Source organism: Monodelphis domestica, chromosome 7 (assembly GCF_027887165.1).
Source record: "Monodelphis domestica isolate mMonDom1 chromosome 7, mMonDom1.pri, whole genome shotgun sequence".
NCBI classification, from domain to species: domain Eukaryota; kingdom Metazoa; phylum Chordata; class Mammalia; order Didelphimorphia; family Didelphidae; genus Monodelphis; species Monodelphis domestica.
The window spans coordinates 60,959,813-60,983,262 of record NC_077233.1 but is presented as its reverse complement, the minus strand read 5'-3'; the positions used below and the strand labels follow the sequence as shown (position 1 = coordinate 60,983,262).

At 47.8% G+C, this 23,450-nt stretch overlaps 1 protein-coding gene across 1 annotated transcript in view; it reads right to left on the bottom strand.

Moving 5' to 3' along the window:
- PLXNA1 (plexin A1) overlaps positions 1–23,450 on the bottom strand; it is a 260,073-nt gene that overhangs the window by 204,012 nt on the left and 32,611 nt on the right. Inside the window, 1 exon segment of the mRNA XM_056804732.1 lies at positions 13,698–13,880. Coding sequence (XP_056660710.1) covers positions 13,698–13,880 — 183 coding nt within the window.

The window sequence follows — 23,450 nt, the reverse complement described above, 5'->3', positions numbered from 1 at the left end:
AGAGGGAGAGGAGGAGAGGAAGAGGGAGAGAGGGGAGAGAGAGAGAGAGAGAGAGAGAGAGAGGACCATCTGTAGAGGGGAGCCTCAGGGTACCTGAGCCCATGGATTTAGAAAGCACCAAAGGACAAAAAGTAACTAGAAGTTCGGTGAAGATTGTAAATGAGTCTGCATTCATTCATCCCAAGAGCGGAGCCCTGAGAAATGGAGTTTGAGGGCAGGTGGGCAGCTGGTCACTCTTGTCTCCACCAGACATGAGGGCTCCTTGCTTGTCCTATGTGGCGGCCTGCCATGGCCTCACCCACACATGAGCTGGAGAGATTCCTAGTGCCAGAGCCCCCTGTGTGGACCCTCTCCAGTTTATCCTGCCTGCCTGGTCTGTGTTGTTTCCCCATTTGTCAGAGAGCTTGAGAAAGGGCTTTTGCCTTCCTTTGTATGCCCCAGGTCCAACGCACAGTAGGTGTTCCATAAGTGTCCCCTGACTGGCAAAAGCCCGGCTAGACCTAAGTCCCATAACCTCAGATGGCCTTAATCCATTGGAGAAGGAAATGGTGGACGACCTCAGGAACGTCAAGAAAATCCTTCGGACAAAGAGTGAAGCACCCCTGAACGAGCAATCCTCCTCTCATGGTTCCATCCTCTCCTCCGATAGAGACTAAGGGCAACGAGGCCCCGTGAGCTCCATGTTCTCTCTAGCCTGCATCCCCGCACTGCTCTGGACATTTCACCAAAAGGAAGCTCTAACAAGCAGAGGCAGCCAGCGAGTGAAATGGGCCCACCTTGCTCAGGGGTGAGCTCCCCATCCCCAGAAGTGTTCAAGAGCCTGGATAATTGCCCAGCAGCAAGGACAGGGTCCTGTCAAAGCCAGACAAGGTCTGGGGGATAGTTTAGCCCAACTCCTTCACCCTACAGATGGGGAAGGCCTGAGTGCTATGGCAGGTGGCCCACAAAGAGCCTCTCATTGACCTTGGGAGTGAGAAGCTATTGCTATCCCCTTTTTACAACTGGGGAAACCAAAGGGGAGGGTAAGTGACTTGCCCAGGGTCTGAGGCAGGGTTTGAACTCAGAGGTGCTGGTCATCACCCAATCTCTCTGGGCCTCTGGCAAGGCACCGTCTGTAAAGTGAGAGTCAGGCCAGGCAGCCTCTAAGATTCCTTCCAGCTTTAGTTCGTGACTCCAAGAGGACAAAAGGCTTAAAGGGAGGGTCTCTTGACTCAGGGAGCAGAGCGGAAAAGATCCTGAATTTGGAGCCCCAGGACCTGGATTCAAATACCACCCTGGATCATCATGACCTTGTGAACTGGACAATCACTTCTCCACACTCTAGGTCTCCATTTTCTTACTGGTGAGATGGGGCACTCAGTACCCGTCCTTCATCCCCCCCCTTCTCAAATGCCATCTACGGGTCCCAGCAGAGAACAGAATGATGCTCCCGAAATCAGAGCTGGACAAGGACAAAGTTAACTCCCTGGCTTTCCAGAGAAGAAAACTGAGGTCCAGAGAATGGAGAGATAGATGAATGGATGGATGGATGGATGGATGGATGGATGGATGGATGGATGGATGGATGGACGGACAAACGGAAGGATGGACGGAAGGATGGATGGATGGATGGATGGACAGACGGATGGATGGATGGATGGATGGATGGATGGATGGATGGATGGATGGATGGATGGATGGATGGATGGATGGATGGACAAACGGAAGGCTAGATGGAAGGATGGATGGATGGATGGACAGACGGATGGATGGATGGATGGATGGATGGATGGATGGATGGATGGATGGATGGATGGACGGACAAACGGAAGGCTAGACGGAAGGATGGATGGATGGATGGATGGACAGACGGATGGATGGCTGGAAAGATGGATAGAAGGATAGATAACTGATTGAATGAATGAGACATTAAATGCTGACTGCCTGCAAACTGAGGGATACAAAGAGAAGAGCAGCCCCTCTCTCAGGGAGTTCCCTCTAAGGGAAGTTTTCAGTTGTTTCAGAAGGAAAGGACTTTGCTCATGGTTACTCCAGGAAGTAAAATGGCCAGGACATAAAATTAATTCCTCCGACTTCCCAAATCCCGAATTCTTTCCATAAGAGCATGCCAGCCAGTTGGTAAACACTGATTAAGCACCTACTGTGTGTGAGCACTCCTAAGTACTGGGGATACGAGAGGCCCCGAGGTCACAGCCCAATGGGGGAAGACCAGGACAAACAGCTCAGTACAAAGAACACACAGGATAATACGGAGACAAAGAACAAAGGGAAAGCCCCAGCCTTAAGAGGAATCAGGTCAGGCTTCCTGTAGAAGGTGGGATCTTAGTGGAACCTCAAAGGAAGCCAGGAGGCTGCAGGGACTTCACAGGGAGTCGGGGAGGACCTTTCTAGTCATTCCACATCCCCAACACAGGTTTGGGCTCCCAAGAGGAAACCAGGTGCCTGCTGGAAGAGGCTGCTCCTTGGCCTGGTTTCCTGGCACTGAGGACCTTGGGAAGAAGGTCCAGATCGGACTGAGTCCATAAGGTCTGAGCCTTTGTTCCTTAAGCTTCTACTTTGCTGCTAAATCCTGGGAGGTGGCACCATGGGCAGAGATCCCCTCAGGGAGTGCCCCATGAAGCCATAGTGGCTGGAGAACAACAGGCCTGCCCCTGCCCCTGCTTCATTCTAGGAAACCTCTTTCCATCTCTGAGCTCCATGTTCCCACCAATCCAGAGAGGGTCAGGACCCAGACCTCCCCCAGGTTTAAAGGCCTGAAGTCCCCCCAGGCCACATAGCTCTGCTTCTAAGGTCTCCCAACACACACTCCATCAGGAGCCCCAGTCACGCTCCCCAAATGAGCAAAGGTATGCCTCCCATCCAGGTGCCAACAGGCCTTTGGAGGAACAATGTTCTCACCTAGAAACCCCCTTCCCCTATCAAGGAACAGACAGCCCCATAGGCACCTGGCACCCCTGTACACAGTCCCCCAGGACAGATACACGCCCAGACAGACACTCGCCTTCTCATTCATTCTCCCTCTCTCCCTCCTTCCCTCTTTCTCTCTCAGGACAACCTTTCCAGGGCCTGTTTATTCCCTGAGCATCCTCTCCCAGCCTCCTGGGCTGGGGGGCAGTTCAGACTCAGAGGCCTCAGCTTCAGATCGTGCCTCTCTGCCCCAGTGCCTCCCCGGCCCTGTTTCCTGATCTCTAAAATGAAGGGGTCTGCCCTGGAGGGTTTCCAAGGCCCCTTCTAGTTCTCTGATCGGAGAAGGGCCCGAGGCAGTCAGGATGGGGAATGCTCCCCCTGCCCAGCACAGGGCTAGAGAATCCTCCATTCAAGTCCACTCCCCACCCCCTTTGGAGAGGAGGGCCCCAGTGCAGCGGCAGTAGATGGCTGGCCCAATGACCCTCAGTGAGCAGCTGAGGAGGCCTCATCCCTCCTGATGCTCCTCCCACAGCCCCCCAAGAAGGAGTACCAGGCCCTGACCCCTGGAGCCTGTGCCCCCTGCACCGACCTTGTCCCATGCTGCCTCAGCACCATGGAGCCGCCGCTGGGCCGGAGGACAGCAAAGAGCTGCCTCAGCAGACACCCGATCTTTCCGAGGAGCCTCGGGCAGCCTCACTGACAAGAAAAGGCACTGGGAGGGAAAGGGGGGAGGGGGGAGCAGCCTTGTGCTTAAAGAGCATGGGGGAGGCACTGATTCTGTTCCCAGGAATCCAGAAGCACCCCCACACTCCTGGGGTTCACCCACCCTCCTGCCTCCTTCAGGAGACCCTTCAGGACAGCCCAAGTTCCTCCTCCTCCAGGAAGTCTTTTCTGATTACTCAGCAGCCGGCACTGCAAAAAGCCTCTTCCGGGCCAGCAGGTCAGGTTACCAAAGTCAACACTTTAAAAAAGGAGAAAGAGAAAACCCAGACATAGCACGACCGGTCTGTGAGACACAAGATAATTCTAGGACAGAGCAGCCGGCAGCCCTATAGCCCAGAAGCCTGGTCCCAGCCAAGCCCCTGACTCACTGTGTGACCTTGGATAAGCTGCTTCCCTCTTCTGTGCCTCAGTTTCCTCATCGGTAAAGGATTTCTCCTTTCTCCCATTCCAGACACAACTACTCTTTGGGCAAGGACTCTTTCATTTTTCTCTCTAAAGCCCCATCACTTAGAACAGTACTTGGGGCAACAGCAGGTGTTAAGAAATGCTTTCTGATGGATTGATTCCTCCTGACGTTCCGCAGTTCTCCCTGAGCCCACACTGATATACCTTCTCTGGAATCTGCCTCTATTTCCACCATCAGTTTCACAGAATTTACACAGTTTTAGGGGCCAGAGTGGATCACTTAGTTCAGGGACCTTCACCTGGGGATGAGGCACTTAGACGGTTTGAGTTGGTTTTTAAATGTTCTGAATTCTGATAGCTGTGTTCCAATGTAATTGGCTTCCACTGTAACAAATGTAGTAAATTCACAAGAAAACAAAGGAAAGAGACTGGTGGGTCAGCAGGCAATAAATGAAGCTGGTTTGACCAGAAGCCAGGCCATGCCGGCTCAGGAGGGAGAGGACATCTGTCTGTGGTGGCAATGGGGATGTCTGTTCAGCGATCACTATGGGGCCTAATCCTGTAGCCTGACTCTACAAAGCCTCTTGCTTTTCTGTCGATACTTCAAATTGTGCAGAACTTAGAGCAGCCGAGGCTTCGATTACCTTTGGGTCCTCGGTGCCAAGACCAATACGTAGCCTGTAATAGGTGCTTAGTAAATGTTTGTGGGATTCAGTAGGCCCTGGGGGGTATGCCCTCTCCACCTTCTTGGCTATGCCCTGAGTAAACACTTTAATGAGTTGCTGCAGCCAAAAAAGAAAAAAATAAATCCCAGGTGGCCAACCTTCTCCACTTTTAGCTAGGCCGGTCCTTGGATGGTGTACATCAATATAGCCCACTGCGAGGCTAGTTCTCTAAACAAAGCTATACTGAGGCAGGGGCCACCAGGCATTTGTGTCAGGTCACTAAAATGAGATGAGATAGAAGAGAAAAGGTAAAACTCTCTCATGTTCCTGGGTCTGCCTGCAGCCCCTCACTAAAAGGGTGTTGGAGTGGTACAGGCAGGGGGTTGGCCTCTGTTCCATCTTCCACCCAACGTAATTTACCCCTTTCCAGCTTTGGTCAAATTCCAGAGCTCACCTTTTCCTGGCAGAGATCTGGCAGCACCAGAGAATTTTAGCAATCAGTCAGTAAGCACCCTATCATGGCACTGTACTAAGTGTAGAGGATACAAAGAAAGGCAAAAAACAGTCCCTGATCTCAAAGAATTCACAGTCTAATGGGGGTGATTAGGATAAACCAAGAATCATTTCATACAGAAGCCACCTGAGGCTTTCTGTAGAAGAAGGGGGGACATTACCTAAGATGGGAAAAAAGCTGGGACAAAGGTAAGAAAAGAGAACATTCTAGTCATGGGGGGACAGCCAAAGAAAATTCGGAATCTGGAAATGGAGTGCCATCCCCATTTTAGAGATAAAGAAACTGAGTTCTAAGGAGAATCACAGATCACAAGGCTTATTACTTAAATCTAGGATTCCCAATCTTCAGTCCAGCATCCTTCCTGTTTCTTCTCCCCATGCCTCTGAGTCCCTATAGCTCAATGTGGCCTTCACCACGGCCCATCTGCACACCACCCCCATCACCAGCACTGGATTCTCCCCCTGAAAGCCCAGGGAGGTAGGACCATGCTTTATTAGTTATGGATGCAGAGGAGGCTCTGGAAGAGGAAGTCACTTGCTCACAGCATTCAGCTAGGAGGCCCCCACATTGAAGTCCCTTACAGTAAATTATCTCAGGAGAGGGTATTCCCCGATTCCCTTTTTAGATATTTCTACAGCATATATTTAGTCTCTATTTTGTATCTATTCAATATGAAGTGTTGTTTCTCATGACAGAATATAGGTTTCTTGAAGGCAGGAACTGTTCCATTTTTGTCTTTGCATTCCCCATGGCCTACCTGGCTCCTGGAACACAGTAGACATTCACCAAATGTTTGCTAACTGACTGCATGAATACACTGATCTGAGCCTGATCCAGAAAAAAAAAAAAAGACTTCTCTTTGTGAAGAGAAGGGGGAACAATACACGTCAGGGACAGAAGTGGTTGCCACATTTATATTCATTTAACAGTATGCTTTTTAAATCTTTCAAAAGGCTTTCCTTTCAGTGTTAGGATTTTGACTCCTATGGGCATCTCCATTTCACAAAGGGTGAACTACCCACTCCCCAGGGTCAAGAAGGAAGTTAGTGGAAGAATGGGAACTAGGAAAGCTGGGTCCTTTGATTCTCAGTCTAGCACCCTGCCTCTCACTATCCCCCACCACCCACAAGGCCACAAGGGGAAGAACTCAGGAAAGAGGGGGTCTTTGAAGGCCTCCTAGACAGTCCCTTGGGAATCTTTGGAGGGTCCCTGGGAATTAGGATCTCCCTCAAGCCCCAAGGGTGGAACTTCCTGCCCAAAGACAAAGCTTAAGTCCCTGCTCCGCCCTGTGTGAGCTGGAATAAATGTGGTGTCTGTTTACAGAGGGCCTCCACAGCTGTAATTATAGAAAATATGTTATGATAACACAGGAAATCCATGCCCTGTGGAGATAAAGAAAGCATACCTCACCAGAATAACTGAAACCTCTTTGCTGATTGCCACTCACAGGGAAAGATGGCATGGAAGGAGAGGATGAGGTGGAGAAAGGGGCCCCAGCAGGTCCCTAGGACCCAAGGACATAGGCCCTTCCCACTAGACCATCCACACACTATTCTGTGGCTCCCCGGGCCCTAAGAATCAATCACAATCTCTGACTTCATTAATAAGTCCCAGCTACAGTCCTATCTTCTCCAGGAAATCTTTCCCAATCCTCCCTAATGTCAGGCCTTGTTTATCCTACCTATATCTTCTCCGTACCTAGGTGTCTACAGGCTGTCTCCCCCATGAGGTGGCGAGTTTGCAGAGCCAGCTCCAGGCACTAGTTCCTACAGCACAAAAGGGACTTAATAAATGCTTAATGATTGAAAGGAGACATTGAAGTTTAGCTTTCCTGCATACAGGATCTCTCATCCAATTGGGATGCCCCCTCAGTTCACACAGACACTCTCCTCAAGGTCAAAGTCCTGCAGGAGAAGTTCCCCAACCTGTCCTCAAACACACCCTGCTTACTACTCCCACCTCTGTACTCAGAATCAGAGAAGTGTCAGTTTAGAAAGGAATGGGCCTGAGAGCAGTCAGGGACCAGGTAGCAAAGTTCAGGCCCTGGGCCTGGAGTCAGGAAGACCTAGGCTTGTATGACCCTGGGTAAATCACGTAATGTCTGTTTGCTTCAGTTTCCTCATCTGTAAAATGGGGAAAATAACAACACCCAGAAGTGGATTGTGAGCATCAATTGAGATAATTATTGTAAAGCACACACCAATCTCTCCCACCTTGATTCTCTCATGGACTCTGTTCTCTGCCACTTGATTATACCAAAGGCCTTGGCCTCCCTGAGCACTGCCAAACAATAAAGATGAAAAGGAACAAAGGAACAGAGGATTCTGGGAACCAGAAGACTGGTCTTCATTCCACTGAGCTGCAGGTAACTGGTATTTTATCTTCTTCTTTTCTTCCTACAACCTGCCTTCCTCTTCATCCAAAGACTTCCCACCAAAATATCCGGCCAAAGATCAGATACCAAAATAAAACTCACCCTCAGAGAAGTTGTTCTCAGCTAAGTGCAGATTCCATGAAGACCATATTAAGGGTGACTCAGGGTCACCCTTACACAAGTGAGGGACTTAAAGGAATCTTGGGCTGGAAGAATAGAGGCACCCACTGATGAGTGGTGAAGATGGCTTCAGGTGCTTCTTGACCACTGTGTCAACTCAACATGTATTAATTTCCTACTACGTTCCTAGAGAATTGTATGGAATGTCTGGTAAGAGATAAAGCTTATATAAATAAATCAAAGAATTTACCAAGCCCTGGGGATGAAAAGAAAGGTGGCTTACACTCTACTGGGGGAAATGAGTCACTATCAAATAACTATAACTTATAGCATTACATGCTCAATCAATCAAATGTTTATTAAGTACCTACTATGTGTCAGGCACTGGGGATGCAGAGACAAAATAAAGGAATAATTCTAGCCTTCAGGGATCATTCCTTCTATAAATTCCCTGGAGAGCTACGAAACAAACTTCTCTTTACCTGGGGATCAAGAAACACGATTTTTACCAATAGTAGGGATTAGGGTAGATCTTCCAAAGGGAGTGACAGCCTGAGACCTCAAAGTCACTTAACTGGCCCATGCCTCAGTTTCCTCATTTGTAAAATGGATATCCAGACTAGAGCACCTCTACAATCCCTCCCAGCTCTTCATCCATGATCCTATGATCCAGCTAGGTTTTATCCTTAGCGGATAGGCAAGAATTCAACAAGAGAAGAGAGGATGCTACAGGCAATGGGAAAGCCCTCCCCTCAGCTGGAGTGTGAAGGGTGAATGAGGGGCAGAAGAGGAGTCCAATCTGGCTAAAATATAAACTGTGGGGGGAAAGGAGCCCTCTGAGATAAGGCTGAGAAGGAAGAGTCTATCAGAAAGAGGAAAGCATTGAAGGCCAGGCTGAAAACAGGTGAGATTTTTGAGAAGAGGCCCAATGAATGAGGAAAGTTATTCTGGCCACTTTAGAGAGAATACTTATTTATGTGGTAAAACCCCTGGAAGAGTGAATACAGTTCCTTCCAGACACTTATTTAGGGGTATTAGCTATGGCTGCTGAATTGCCTCCTGTTTTCCTTTTCCGTCTTTGCTAGACAACAAGGCTCACTGGCTATATATTTGGGAACAAAGACTGGATGCCTCTCAGCTGCCACTGAGCCCTGGCTTTGGGGTACAGCCTGAGTTGTACACCCGCTGGGAAGAGGAAGGCAGTGAACCCCAGGACCCAAACCTTCCCCACACAGCAGCATTCAGTTCTAAGCAAGGTGCTTCCCCCTTCCCAGGATAAAGCCTCTGCCAAGTCTACCACCAGGATAAACACTCCAATTCTTCCTTGGGCTCTTGCCTTTCCCCATGGGAGCCTGGGACTCTCTCTGACGGATTAGGGAAGAGACTGAGAATACACAGCGATGGGGTAGCCCATGGAAACCCAGTAAATATTAACTAAGGAGGCGGATTCATTCCAGGCAAGGTGTGGAACCATGGCCCCCACCGAGAGAGGAGGAGGCCAGCCCATTCTTGTCTCAGCCCCAAGCAAATGCTAAATCTTCCCAAGGCAGTGGGAGCTGGCAATGCTTTGGGAACAGATGTGGATATGAGTGCTGGGAGGCTCAGGATGGCACCGAGGAGCCGCGCTCCCCATCCCACTCCCAACACACATTCCACCAGTGAGAGATTCCAGGATGTTATTGATTAGGTCATTCAATCAATCATGATGGAGCTGGAGGCTGGGGAGAGGCAGAGTCTGGGTAAGAAGCAGCCTCATTTCATAGGATTTAATCTAATGGGGAGGATGAGGCATCCCCACCACAGACTCTAAGGCTCCTTATTTCTGGTGATCCTCAGCCTCAGAGAGGTGCCAGGGCACCGAGTCTCAACCCAGTGGCAGCAAGAAGTAGCTGGTGTCACAGAGGATAGAGCACCAAGCCTAGAGTCATCTGGCGTCAGACACTTCCTAGCTATGTGACCCTAGCTAAGTCATTTAACCCTGGTTGCCTCAGTTTCCTCATCTGTAAAATGAAATGAAAAAGAAAATGGTAAAGTAGCTATGTGACCCTAGCTCTATCCACTGATCCACCCAACTAGTCTGTAAAGAGAGGCTGGAGCTATATTTTGAAAGCTTTTAAATATGGTATTTTATTCCAGAAGTGATAAGGAGCATGGCATGATCTGAGCTCTGTTTTTATAAAACCAAGCAAGTAGCTATATGGATTAGAACCATGAGACACTGGAAACTGAGTGGCTAATTAGTCAGGCAGGCAACAAACATTTCTTAAGGATGCACTACGTGCCAGGCATCATACAAAAGTCACTGTGCCTGCCCTCCAGATGCACACATTCTAATGGGAGAAAAAATATAAATATATTTTCTATCTATATAATAATTATATATTAGATAACAAATATATAATAACAAATATATGATATATAATACAATCATAAATATATTGTATATAATGATATGACATATAATAATATAATCTATAAATTATAGCTACATCCAAGACTCAGAGAGCATAAACGACAGGCAGTCAGAGGGGAGGCCAATGCAATTCCTGCCGTAGCTCGAGGTCACGGGGGTCTGACTAAGATGTGGCCTGTGTGAATGGTCAGAAAAGAACCAATTCAAGAGCTGTGATGGGGCTAGAATGGACAAGACCTAGCAACAACCTGGAAATGGGAGACAAGAGGGAAGAAGCACGGATGCTTCCACGGTGGTAGCCGGGGTGACTGGAAGAACGGTGGGCCTTGGATAAAAACAGAAAAGTTAGGAGGAAGGGTGAGTTTTAGGGGAAGTGATGAGCTGCTGTGGATACAGCAAGTGTAAGATAATATGTGTAAAGGACTTCGCAAATGCCTGGCACATAATAGGCACTTTATAAATACTTGTTCCCTTACCATATGGGGCACTAGGCGGGGGGAGGGGGGGGGGGAGATGTCAAACAGGAAGGGGATCATTTAGCATGTTTGAAGTTCTGGGGAAAAACTAGCCGGATATATATTTTTTCAACAAATAACTATATAGATCATTTATAGAGGACTCAATCAACCCAAGGCCATCTCTTTTCCCCTGTAAGAATTAAAATAATATTCCTACCCAGATCTATATTTTATAAAGTTTATTAGGAAGGGTAGACAATCATTCCTAAGTAACCTGACCACATGTTGCCTAGCCTGCCACTCTCTTTCCTCCTTCCCCCCTCACTGCCTGCTCTGTTCCTGACTTCTTCCTTCCTTGTTCTCTTCTTGGTTCTCTCTCCATTCTCCCGCTCAGAAGTCCCCAACCTTGACCTTTATAGACACACAGTACATAGAGGGACACAAAACTGGCACAACTGTGTTATCTCAGGAATGTTTGATGGACAGGCTACTCAGGAGGGGGAGGGGATGAAACTTCCTTGACCCACCCCTATGGACCTCCGTTTTCTCATCTGTACTAAGGGAAGGTTGGACTCGATAATCTACACTCCCTTCCAGCCCTTATTTTCCATGGCATGGAAACTAATTAAGAGGAAATATAAAATGGGATCCTAAAAAACTGACCTTTGCCCTAAAGGGAAGGGGGGGCAGAGATAAAGGGCAAGGGTAAATGGAGAAACCAGCCTAGAATTTCCTCTGTGGTATAAAGAAATCCCTCTGTGGACCCAAAGGGCAGCTATGTAATTGGGAAAGGGGGGAAGTATAAGGGAGGGTCTGTCTACTCCCTTATCAAGGCAAGGCCAAAAGTCAAGGAAAAAACCTGGAATAAAGAGAGCTTCATCCAGACCGCCTCTCGAGATGAGCCAAAAAAAGGCGAGTTGGTGAAAGAGATCAGCAGCGAAGAAAAAGCAGGCCCAGCTCCATTCACATTTCCAAGAGCCCAGGGGTACCCACTCTGATCTTGGGCTTTTCAGACTCGCTTAGCTTTGCCCTTTGGATTGTTATTTTAAATCCCTCTGTATGGATGCATGTTTCCCTATAATTACCAACAGTCTTTTAAAAATCCTTAGAAAGAGGGAGATTTGCTATTTCGCTCGACACCAACGTTCGACAAACACTTTTTAAAACCTGCTATGTGTGAAAGTCCTGTGCCTGGTACACACATTCATTAAATCATTCAATTCAATTCAATTCATTCATTTATTCAACAAATGTTTTATTAAGGCCCTCCCTATGCCAAGCCCTATGGACAAAGATTCATTCCTTCATACATTTTATTTACCCATCCGACAAATATTTATTAAAGCCTATCATGTACAAAGTCCAGTGTTGGACACAGTCACCCACTCAACAAACACCTATTAAATGCCTACTATGGGCAGAAAGCTCTGCTGAGTGCTGGGCTGGCATGGAGGAAAGAGGGAAGGAATAAACCATTAAGATAAAAAGAGAAAGAATCTGACCCCATGAAAGTTACAATGTAATGGGCTACACAAACGGCAAGAACGCACCTCTCTCTGTGATTTCACTGGGGAAGTGCCTCAGTTTACTCATCCAGGAAAATTTAGGGACTCTCCAGCTCTCAATTCTATGATCCCAGAGGGTCTCCACTGAGCAGTCATCAAATACTGGGTTGCTTCCTCTGATATGAACCCAACCCAAGCACCCAATGATCCTACTTTCTAGAATACTTGAAGCTCAAAGAGTTAAGATGCCCTTTTCTGAGCAGAAGTGAGAAAATGTACCTCCTTTCTGTTGCCACAGAAGTGGGGGGCTATGGATGTGGAATACTGCTTGTGCTATCACAGAGGGTCAACGGTGGGGAGGGGGAACTGCTTCTCTCCCCACTTCCTGGAAGGAGTATTTTGGGGAATGAATGAATAAAACCCTCTTTCCCGTGGTACCAGCTCTCTGCCCTCTGCAACCCCAAGGACCAGGCAGCCCGCTGCCTTTCAGTGTTTGAGGACAATCATGCTCACATTGGTTCCCCTTGGCATTGGTCAGGATCCCCCAAATTTCTATCCTGGTCTCCCCCAATCTGGCCCATTTGCTACAGGCTACAGGAGTGTCCCTCACTTCCACTAACAAGCGACCTCTCTCTAATGCGGGAGATCACACTCTCTCCAGGGACTGTCCACCGAGTCCCATGGAACAGCTCTAATCGTTAAAAAGTGGGTTTTTCCCTTCTTTTAAGCCAAATTCCCTCTCTCTGCTATTTCCGCCCATTGTTCTTGGCTGGGCCCTAGGAAGCCAATCAAAACAAGCCTAATCCCTTCCATATGACAGCCCTGTCTATGCTTGAAGAGATTATAATAATAATAATGGCGATAGCTAGCATTGATGGAGTATATGAAGGTTTATAGAGTACTTTACACATGATCTCATTTGAGTCTCATGCAAACCCGGGCAGGGAAGATGCTGCCATTACTCCCATTTCACGGATCAGGAAATCGATGAAGAGGCTCGTCCCAAGTCATAAAGTGACTTTGGCCAAGTCCAGCGCCCCGTCCCCGGCCAGGCCGGAGACCTTTTCGGTTAACTCCTCCGATGGCCTCGCCTTCCTGGTCACCCTGCTCTAAGCACGCTCTGGTTAGTGGCTGGGCATCGTGGACACCATGACTACTCGCTCTGCCCACAACGGCGTCAGGGCACTTTCCCGACAGTCCGCTGGATCTGAAACCTCACAGGGTCGCGGTTCCTCGCTTTATTACTTCACCAGAACCCTCACCACCACCCGGCGGGGTCAGGAGAAAAGGAGAGATTCAACCCGTTTTCCAGACGCCCAACCTAAACCAAAAGGCATTCCATGGAATGCACACGAGCATTCCAGCCAAAAGCAGAGCCCACAGAGTCCAAGCCCAGGGCTCAGGCCTTCTCCACTACAACGGCCAAACCCAAGGCCTTCTGCATCCCTTTCACACAAACTAAGCAGGTCTTCAGAGCCCAGCCCCTGCAGTTCCATCATTCAAACAGGCATCACCAGGCCAAGACAGCAGCAAGGGCCTGACGTCACCAACCAGCAGAATTATGAGCCGATACCATCCCTTCCCACTGGCCCCGAGACCAAAGAATCAATTACCTTTTTGATCCGGCCACTCCGGGTCCCAGCAAAAACGACAGTGTGGCCCTGGTAGTCATAGGCAGCCACCGAGGTCATGCCATCTTCCTTGTCCACAAAGAGCGGCGTGCCCTCGATGGTCACGGTGCCCCCCAGAGGCTGGTTAAAGTCCTGCCCGCAGAAGTCATCATCGATCTGCAAAGGCTATGGAGAGGAGAGAAGGGGGAGCGTTAGAGGGGGAGCATGTGTCCCCAGCACCATGGAGGGGCCTCCAGAACTGGGCCAGGGAAAAGGTTTCCCCAAAGGCGCAGAGAAAGGCCCAATGGAGAACGTTGATGTGATGACCCATCAGCCGACTCAGATCAAATTCAATGAACCTGAATCTTTTCTCTGCCCTCCAAAACACAGCATATAATCCATTTGTCATACGACCATAGAAAGGGCAGCTAAAAATATTTGTCACAGGGGGCAGCTGGGTAGTCCAGTGGATAGAGCACCAGGCCTGGAGTCGGGAAGACCTGGGTGCAAATCTGGCCTTCCTAGCTTGTGTGACCCTGAGCAAATCACTTAACCCCAACTGCTTAGCCCTTGACACTCTTCTGTCTTAGAATTGATACTACGACAAGAGGCAAAGGTTTATATATATATAAATTATAAATATATGTATATTTCTATATTTGTATTATACATATAATATAAAAATGTACGTGTGTGTTACATTAACCATGAGGGAAGTGGTTTGCAAACTTTATAAAGGACTAAATAGCCAGGAGGTAAAAGTCCCAGGGCAGACCGAGTGGGATGCTAGGAAGTCCTGGGTCAGAAATGTAAGGCCTTGGGAGCACAGGTAGCATTTTTATCACTGCTGTCAACAAACAAAAAGCAAAAGGGAAAGGCAAAGGCATGAGGTGAAGAGCTGGAGATGGGCATGGGCAAAATAAGAGATACAGATGAAGACAGACCCAGATGGATGTTTGGACGCAGATATAGAGGTAGGTATAGATGTACATGTAGGGAGGCAGCTAGGTTGCACAATGGATAGAGTTCAAATCCAGCCTCAGACACGTCCTAGCTGTGTGACCCTGGGTAAGTCACTTCACCCTGTTTCCTCAGTTTCCTCATCTGTCAAACAAGCTGGAGAAGGACATGACAAACCACTCCAGTGTCTTTGCCAAGAAAACCCCAAATGGGATCTTGAAGAGACAGACAAGACTGAAAGCAACTGAACACCAAGAACAGAGATACACGTGTACATATGTGTCTGTGTGTGTATCTATGTACTTTTCTCACTGTTAGAATATCTCCAATGCCGAGCACTGGGCCTGACTTCAGAGATGTCTGATAATTGGTCAAGAAGAGGGTCAAGGAATAAAACTTGAGTTTGTGGACCGCAGCTTCCAATACAGAAACGATGGGCTACAGTCAGGGACGGGCTGGTTAAGAATATGTTTGCTCAGGGTTTTAGACATCTAATCAGCACGTGCTAAGCTGCCCCGTAGGGGAGAGGAGGGACAATGGGAAAGCTCCGAATCAAAGATCTCTGAAAAAAGCTGACATCTAACAGATATAGGTAATCAACACATATATATTAGTCCAGGCGTCATTCCTCTAATGGATAAGCACCTATTACGTGCCAAATACTGTATCAAAGGATAGTTTTCCAAAAGAAAAGACAATTATAAAGCAAATGAAGAAATGCTCTGATTCATTAATAGAGAAATACAAGTTTACGCAACCCTGAGGTTTTTATTTCATAGCCATCAATTTAAGATAATTTTGGAAGACTTTTAACCTGTGATTTCATTGGTAAAGGGAGCTCCCAGTAAGGAAACTCCTTCTTGACCTAGAGGTGCTCATAGTTAGAATCTCTTATAACTGGGGAGCAGCTGAATAAATTGTGGGATACGGTGTCACATAACCATACTATAAGACAGGATAAACAGGAGAACTTCAGAGAAACATGGGAAGACTTATATGAACTGACACCGAATGAAGAAAACAAGACAGAATACCCAATGGCTAGGAGGCTGACAACAACAGGAAAGTCAGACTACCCATATTTGCCAATGCTGGCCCCAGAGAACAGATGATGAAACACATCTTCCCCTTCTCCCAGCAGAAATAAGGTGAACCGTTGGGACGGGGTGCTGTTAGATGAGGCTGTTTTCTTGGCTCAGTTTGCAGGGGAGGGTTCTATGGAATGAGGTAGGCTGGGAAAGGACAATGTGTAAAACACAGAAGGAATTAAAACTTTATTTTAAGATAACCTTAAACTATAAAGGGGCAGGAGGCAGGCCTGGGGGCAGAGGGAATCCTGCCTGTGTTACTAGAAGATGCTGGGAGTAAGTGCATTATAGGAGAACCAGCAGTAGACATGACCAGAAATTCAATGCAAACAAATTCCAAGAAGAGGCGAAGAGTAAGCATATGGCCTCAGATGTCTATATACAAATGCATAAAGTGTGGGTAGGAGCCAGGGAGATATAAGAAATCATAAAGCAAGAAGGCCAATTTGGTACCATTAATGCCACTGATAGGACTCACAACTAGAATTTGGTTCTCCAGAGCCTGTACAAGAGAATATACTTTATTCAAAAGAAACTAGACAGGACAACTAGGTAGCACAGTAGATAGAGCACTAGTTCTGAAGTTAGTAAGACCTGGGTTCAAATCTGGCCTCAGACATATCCTAGTGTGTGTCCCTGGGCAAGTCACTTAACTCCAATTGCCTAGCCCTTTAGCTATTCTTCTGCCTTAGAACTGATAGTAAGACAGAAGGAGAAGGAGGAAGGAAGAGAGGGAGGAAGGGAAGGGAAGGAATGAGAAGGAAGGAAAAGGAAGGAAGGAAAAGGAAGGAAAAGGAAGGAAGGAAGGAAGGAAGGAAGGAAGGAAGGAAGGAAGGAAGGAAGGAAGGAAGGAAGGAAGGAAGGAAGGAAGGAAGGAAGGAAGGAAGGAAGGAAGGAAGGAAGGAAGGAAGGAAGGAAGGAAGGAAGGAAGGAAGGAAGGAAGGAAGGAAGGAAGGGAGAGAGGGAGGGAGGGAGGGAGGGAAGGAGGGAGGGAGGGAGGGAGACATATAAGGTAGAATAATACCTACCTTAAGAAGATATGTTTGGGGGGGGGGAGGGGAATAGGAACCAGAGGGAGGAAGCATGGGGAGAATACTTGGGCAGAAAATCAACTGAGTCAGAAACTAAAAAACAGCACTGTGTACTACAGACCACCTGTACAGAAAGGTTTAATAGATGAGTAGTTCAAGAAATTACTCAAAAACCTAGCACAGAGTTGGTCACATGGGACAAAGGTATGCTAAGAGTAGAGAGGAGGATTTCCATTAGCTGGACATTTGCTGTCTCTGTCTCTGTCTCTGTCTCTGTCTCTGTCTCTCTCTCTGTCTCTCTCTCTCTCTCTCTCTCTCTCTCTCCCTCCCTCTCTCTCCCTCCCTCCCTCCCCCCCCCCCTCTGCCCCAAGGAAGAGCCACAATAACAATTCCTTCATATGCTATTGTACCAAGATTGCATCAGCAAAGATAATTTCATCGTTCAAAAGGTAAGCAACAAAGCGAACTGATTTTATGGGCCTGGTTGTCACCAACAAGGAGCAATATTTGGTTGCTAGGGTAGATCAATCATGATGCTGAACTTACTAAGCATGCTCTAATGAAATGATAATGGTACTGTTAAGCACTCGGGATAAAAATCCCTGCCCTCAAGGAGCTTGCCTACATTCCTATGAGGCAGACAAAATTGCCTAGAATTAAGTATATTCCACAAAATGGACGGCAACCAGGAGATTCAGGCTTGGCCTCTTGCAGAGCAAGAGTTCTTAGGCTTTTCATGTGTCCCAGCCTCCTGGGGCAGCCTGGTGAAGCCTATGAACCTCTTCTCAGAATGTTTCTAAATGCATAAAATACAACACAAAGGAAACTGAAAATAAAAATGTAATTTTTTTCTTATCTAAATGCATGGACTCTTTGAAATCTACCCATTGACTCCAGTGAAACATCTGTAGCGTTTAAAGTGTCACTCATATGATGGTAACCTGGGGTTACGAGCAAGCACATCATCCTGGGCTCTGTGATACAGACTGAATAGGAAAGTGAAGAATAATCTGGGATGCCCCTCAGCCTTGGGGAGAAGATTTCAAAAGGTTGAGAGCAAAGATAGGAAGTTCCCCATAAACTAACATTTTGCAGGGGAAATCAGCACAGGAAGAAAGAGAAGTTCTCAAGAATGAAATTCTGAAGAGAAACAATCCAATGGGGGGAGGGGGGAGAAGGAAAGCATTTTCTAAAGAGACCAGTGTGGGTAATCATGAAATAACTTCAGATTCTTGAAAGACACTGCAAAATTTGGAAGCAAAAACAGAAGGTTCAAATCAATTTAAAAACCACCTTCACAAATACTCAAATCATCGCAGTTTATCTGAAAAAGTTACAAGATCAATGGGTCAACGGTTTGACATGAAATTGAAAATCTTGGTCTTCTGACTTAAACTGCACACAGTTTTAAAAAAACAGCAAAAAAACCTAATAGAATTTATTAAGTATGTATTAAACACCTTCAAGTCTCGACTAAAGTTCCACGTTATAGAACGAGCCCTCCGAGACACTTTCTTTTTTTTTAATTTTACCTTCTTCTGTCTTAGAATGTATACTAAGTATTGGTTCCAGGGCAGAAGACCAATAAGGGCTTAGGCAATGGGGGTTAAGTGACTTGCCCAGGGTCACATAAGCCAGGAAGTGTCTGAGACCAAATTTGAACCCAAGACCTCCCATTTCTAGGCCTGGCTCTCAATCCACTGAGCCAGCTAGCTCCCTATTTCTTTGTCCCTTTTAATTACAGGCCCTTCTTGGAGGGCAGAGGCAGGCTGGTTAGTTAAGTGACTTGCCCAACTTTCTTCCAACTCTCAGATTTGGAGACATAAAGATAATAACAATAATTCACGTTTCTACAACCCTTCCAAGTTTATAAACTCCCTTTCTCAAAGTAATCCTGTGAGAGAAACAATGTAAATATTATCTTCCCCATTTGAGATATGAGGAAACCAAAGGTCTACAAAATTATGTTTCTTCCCCAACTACTGTCTGCAGCTACTTTGTATTTATTCTTTTTATTATTCATTTTGCAAAAACATTCTGCACGTGTGCTTAAAATCTCTCCTCTCAGAATGACAGCAAGCTCCTGGAGGTACAGTGTTTAACTCATTCATTCAGGCGTCACCTGGGCACTCATCCATCGTCCAGTCGTGGGGTTGGGGTTCACCCAGTTCCTCCCAAGACCTCCCTTTTGGGGAGGGGGTCCAGGCAGGGCAACCTTCCTTCCCCTCCTAGCTTTGCCTTTCCAGGCCTGGCCACCACGTGGGGTGGGGGGCACAAGGGCTGAAATCCCCAGCCCTGAGTAATCACTTCATCAGTGCTGGCCTTGCCCATCCGTCCCTGGCCCCTCACACCCCAAATGCTTGCTGACCGACTGATCCCCCAGCACTCCCCTAAGGGCCCAGAAGATGCAAATACAAGGATCCTCCCATCGTGCTGAGAACTTCAACAAAGGCGGGGGCTGACCTCGCTGTCCTATGACATCTGGTCCAGCTCTGAGATGCTCCTGACTCGGCTGCACCTCCTAACTTTGCAGGAGAGGTACGCCAAGGTCATCCATTGCCTATGGGGGGAGCCAGATGGACAACCCAGGTTCCATCTAAAAACGGGGATTTTCCCGAGAAACTCTCCCCTCCTGATCAGACCAAATGCCGTGATCCCAGGGAGAATTTGGCCAAATTCAAAGAGGGGTGGAGGTAGGGCTGTGGGAGCCAATCCCAAGGCGTCTGGCTGGGAGAAGGTTGAAGAAACTTAACCCTCTAAAACTAGTACGAGAGAAATCCCAGGATGTCTCCATGGGAAGCCCACTGGACCTCAAGATGGCCCATTTAGAGATGAAAGAAATCTTGGGAAGTCATCAAGTCTAAGTTCCTCATTTTATAGGTGAGGAAAATCAGGTCCACAGAGCTTCAGGGACGCGTCCAGGATCCCACAGCCAGGAAGACACCCTGGATCTCCTTGACCTGACGTCCAGCACACTGGATGGCCCTTGGACGGGCAGCCAGGAAGATGTGTGGTGGCTTCCAGCCGCTGGGGAGTCTCCCAGGTGAGGCTCTGAGCTCTTTCTAGAACCGGACCAGATCCTGGGTGGGGAGGGCTGCAGAACCTCAGAGTGGACTCATTTGTTTCCCAAGCTCTGGGTAAAAATGAATTCCTGAGATCCCAGTCAGAGCGTGTGGGGACTCAAGGCAGAGATAAGGGTGCAGTAACAAAGGCAGCCCCCAACCTGGAAATCAGTCTCTAGCTGGCGCTCCAGTTCCCATGGCAACCTGGGATCCACCAGCCTCTTGCCCAAGTCCCCAGGGCCCCAGAGAAGGGAGGGGGAGGGGGGCTAGGAAAGAAAAAACAGCCCCCCTCCCCAGCATCTCACACACCAGACAGAGGCCTACTGTTTCAGGGTCTATGGGACCTACGCCAAGGGACCCTGCAGTAGGTTAGACAGACAGTGGGAAGCGATGGAAAGAGCAGGGCCGGGGATCCAGAGCCCCAGCCTCTGCAGTGACCTCGAGAACTGAGCCCGTGCCACGTCTTATCTGCCAGCCTCGGTTTCCCCAAACTGTAGAATGCTGGAGAACAAAGCAGGCAGAACACAATGACCACAACATGTCAAAAGAATGGAAACAACTCTTAAAGACACAGGGATGACAATTCAGGGAGGGGGCTAACCGCTATTCCAAGTGATCCCCCCCCAGATGAAATGTTTCTCAGCAGAAAGGGGGGACTACAGGTCCAGAAGGAGGCAGATGCTGTCGGATGCGGCCAGAAGGGTGATAGAAGGATATGTGATCCATTGGGCCAGACTCTGCTTTGTATAAGAAAGAAGGATTGGGGAAGGAGTCCTTTGTAAGTGATGGGGATGATTTTTTAAAAAAAGAGAATCAATAATAAAAAACTTTTAACAAGGGCAAAAGATCCTAAAGTTGCCTTTCAAGTCTTACACACTGTTCCTTTAAAATATTAGAAGAACAGGCAGCTGGGTGGCTCAGTAGATAGAGAGCCAGGGCAAGAGATGGAAGGTCCTGGGTTTAAATCCAGCCTCAGACACATCCTCGCTGGGTGACCCTGGGCAAGTCACTTAACTTTGGTTGCCTAGCCCTTACCACTCTTCTCCCTTAGAACCAATACTTAGTATTGATTCTAAGACACAAGGCAAGGGGTTTTTGTTTTGTTTTTGTTTTTGATTAGGAGACATTAGAAAAGGACAAAGGGCTCAGCACATTATGAAGGTATTATCCTGCCAGCCTAAAAAAGAGTTCTCTCACTCTACGCTGCCAAGATAGAAAATCTATCAGTTACTCAAAGATTATTCAAGCTGGAAAGGGTCTAAGAATACAGATTAGACTTGGGAGGGATCTGAGATATCAGAGAGACCTCAGAATATGGAATATCAGGGCTGGAGGGTGCACCTTAGACCGGAGAGAGAATGTTAGTGCTAGAGAGATGGAACCTCAGAATAGAGAATGTGGCAGCTGGGAGGATCCTTCAAAATTGTTCACGCTTTACCTTCATTTTAAGGAAGAAAAGACAGAGTGGGGAAAGGATTTGTCCAGGGTCACACGGTCAATTAGGAACAAAACCAGAACTAGGGGCCAGCTTGCCAGTGGCTGAGTAGCCCTCCTGAAAGCCCCTTGTGTCCAAGAGACTGGTCAAGTCAGCTAGAGACAGCCCGTATGGGGATGCTTGTGGGGACTCATCTTGAGTATGAACAATCCTGTTGATGACAATAATAATAATGGTATTTATTATTACCTGATAATACCCCATCATCATCAGACTCCCAGAGAAGTTATGCTACCAGTCTGGTAGGAATAGAGGCAAGAAATGAACTCTGGGCTTCCTAACTCCATCTCCAGTCCTCTGAGCCTTCCTGCAGGTGCCTGGGTCCTGGGTGTGAATCCTGAAGAGCTAGCTGCAGCGTATGCATCTCTGGATGGAGGGATTTCCAGGGGAAGCTGGCCTCCAGAAGGGGAGGGGGATGCCTATCAGCAGGCAAGTGGGGCAGACCCAAATTAGCAGGTGTCCCGGACATTTCAGTGGGGCTAGCGGCTATTTTCTGCAGCTACAAACTCCCCAGGACCAGGCAGAGTTCAAAGGGGACAATCTCCTACACACCCATCCCCAACCACTCCAGCCCCACCCAACCCATAGGAGGCTCACAATTTACATTTTACAAGGGAAAAACAGAGGAGTGACCTCACTGGATCTGAAGTCACTCCACCAAGGCAGCTGGAGGCCAAGGAATGAACTTAGATCTCCAGCGTCAAAATCCAACCATTCACGCCCATCAAGACAGCTAGAAGTCATAAAGCACTTTCAGGTCTACAATGCACTTTACAAATATTATCTCACTTAATCCTCAGGACCATCCGAAAAGTATTATCATTACACCCATTTTACAAATGAGGAAACTGAGGCAAACAGAGGCTACGTGATTGGAGGCAGGATCCAAATTCAGTTCTTACCCATTTCCTGCCCCATGTGCTATCCACTCCACCAAGCTGCCTCACAGTCTCCCCCCCCCCCCCAATTAAGAATTCAATTCTCTCCAGGAGATGGGACCCGGGACAAGTCACTCCCTCTCTGAACATCAACCTCTCCTGCCAAATGAGGATGTTGAACTGACTCAGTGATCTCCTGGGTCTCTTTCTGCTCCCGAGTTCAAGGGTTCTTGGACTGGGACAAGCAGTAATTGCCATAGGAGCTTGGAAGAAGGGGAGGGCGAGATCATTAAGGGCCCAGCAAAAGTTCTCCGAGGGAGGAAGTAGAGGCGCCAGGATTTGGAAGTCAGGGAGCCTGAAGCCAAAGAAGGGAAAAACCAAAGAGATTTTGCTCCAGAAGAGTAGGGCTTCGCCCCCCCCCTTTATTATGAAGGCAAAAAGCCCTGGGTCCCACACATAGTAGGGGCTCAATAAACCCTGCTGACAGAGGATAGGAGACTGGAAGAGGGAGAGATCTCTGTGGACTGGAGGGGTCAGAAAAGGCTTCTGAGGGAATCACAGGATCACAGATTTAGAGATGAAAGGGACCTCTGAGACCATCGAGTCCAACCTTTTCATTTTACAGATGAGGAATCTGAAGCTGGGATTTAGAAGCTGAGAAGGCGAAGACCAGAGAAGAAAGCCAGCCAAGCGTAAAAGAAGGGAGAAAAAACCACTAAGAAAAGATTTTATTTCAAATCATTCACCACTAATAGGTCAAGATATTATTAAAAAGATAGGAAGAAGGGACTGTGAAATAGAGAATCTTCTCCCTCTCCTCTCTCTCCATTCATTTTTTCTTTCTCTCTCTCCTCTCTCCGTTTCTCTCTGCCCTTCTCTATCATTTCACCTGTCTTTGTCTTTTTCTTCCCCTCTCTCTCTCTCTCTCTCTCTCTCTCTCTCTCTCTCTCTCTCTCTCTCTCTCTCTCTCTCTCTCTCTCTCTCTCTCTCTCTTTCTCTCTCTCTCTCTCTCCCTCCCTCCCTCTCTCCCTCCCTCCCTCCCTCCCTCCCCATAATGCATGCCTGCAGCAGGCTCTCAGCAGGGACCAGGCCCCCTTCATGTTATCCTTACAGAGTGATTCCCATCTCTTTAACATGTGATTAAGCTCCTAGCAGGGTGACCCTCAGCCCCTCAGCAGCCAGCCGTCAAGTGCTACTTCCCTCAGGCTGAGAGGAGGGGCTGCTCAGCCTGGCTCATCCCCC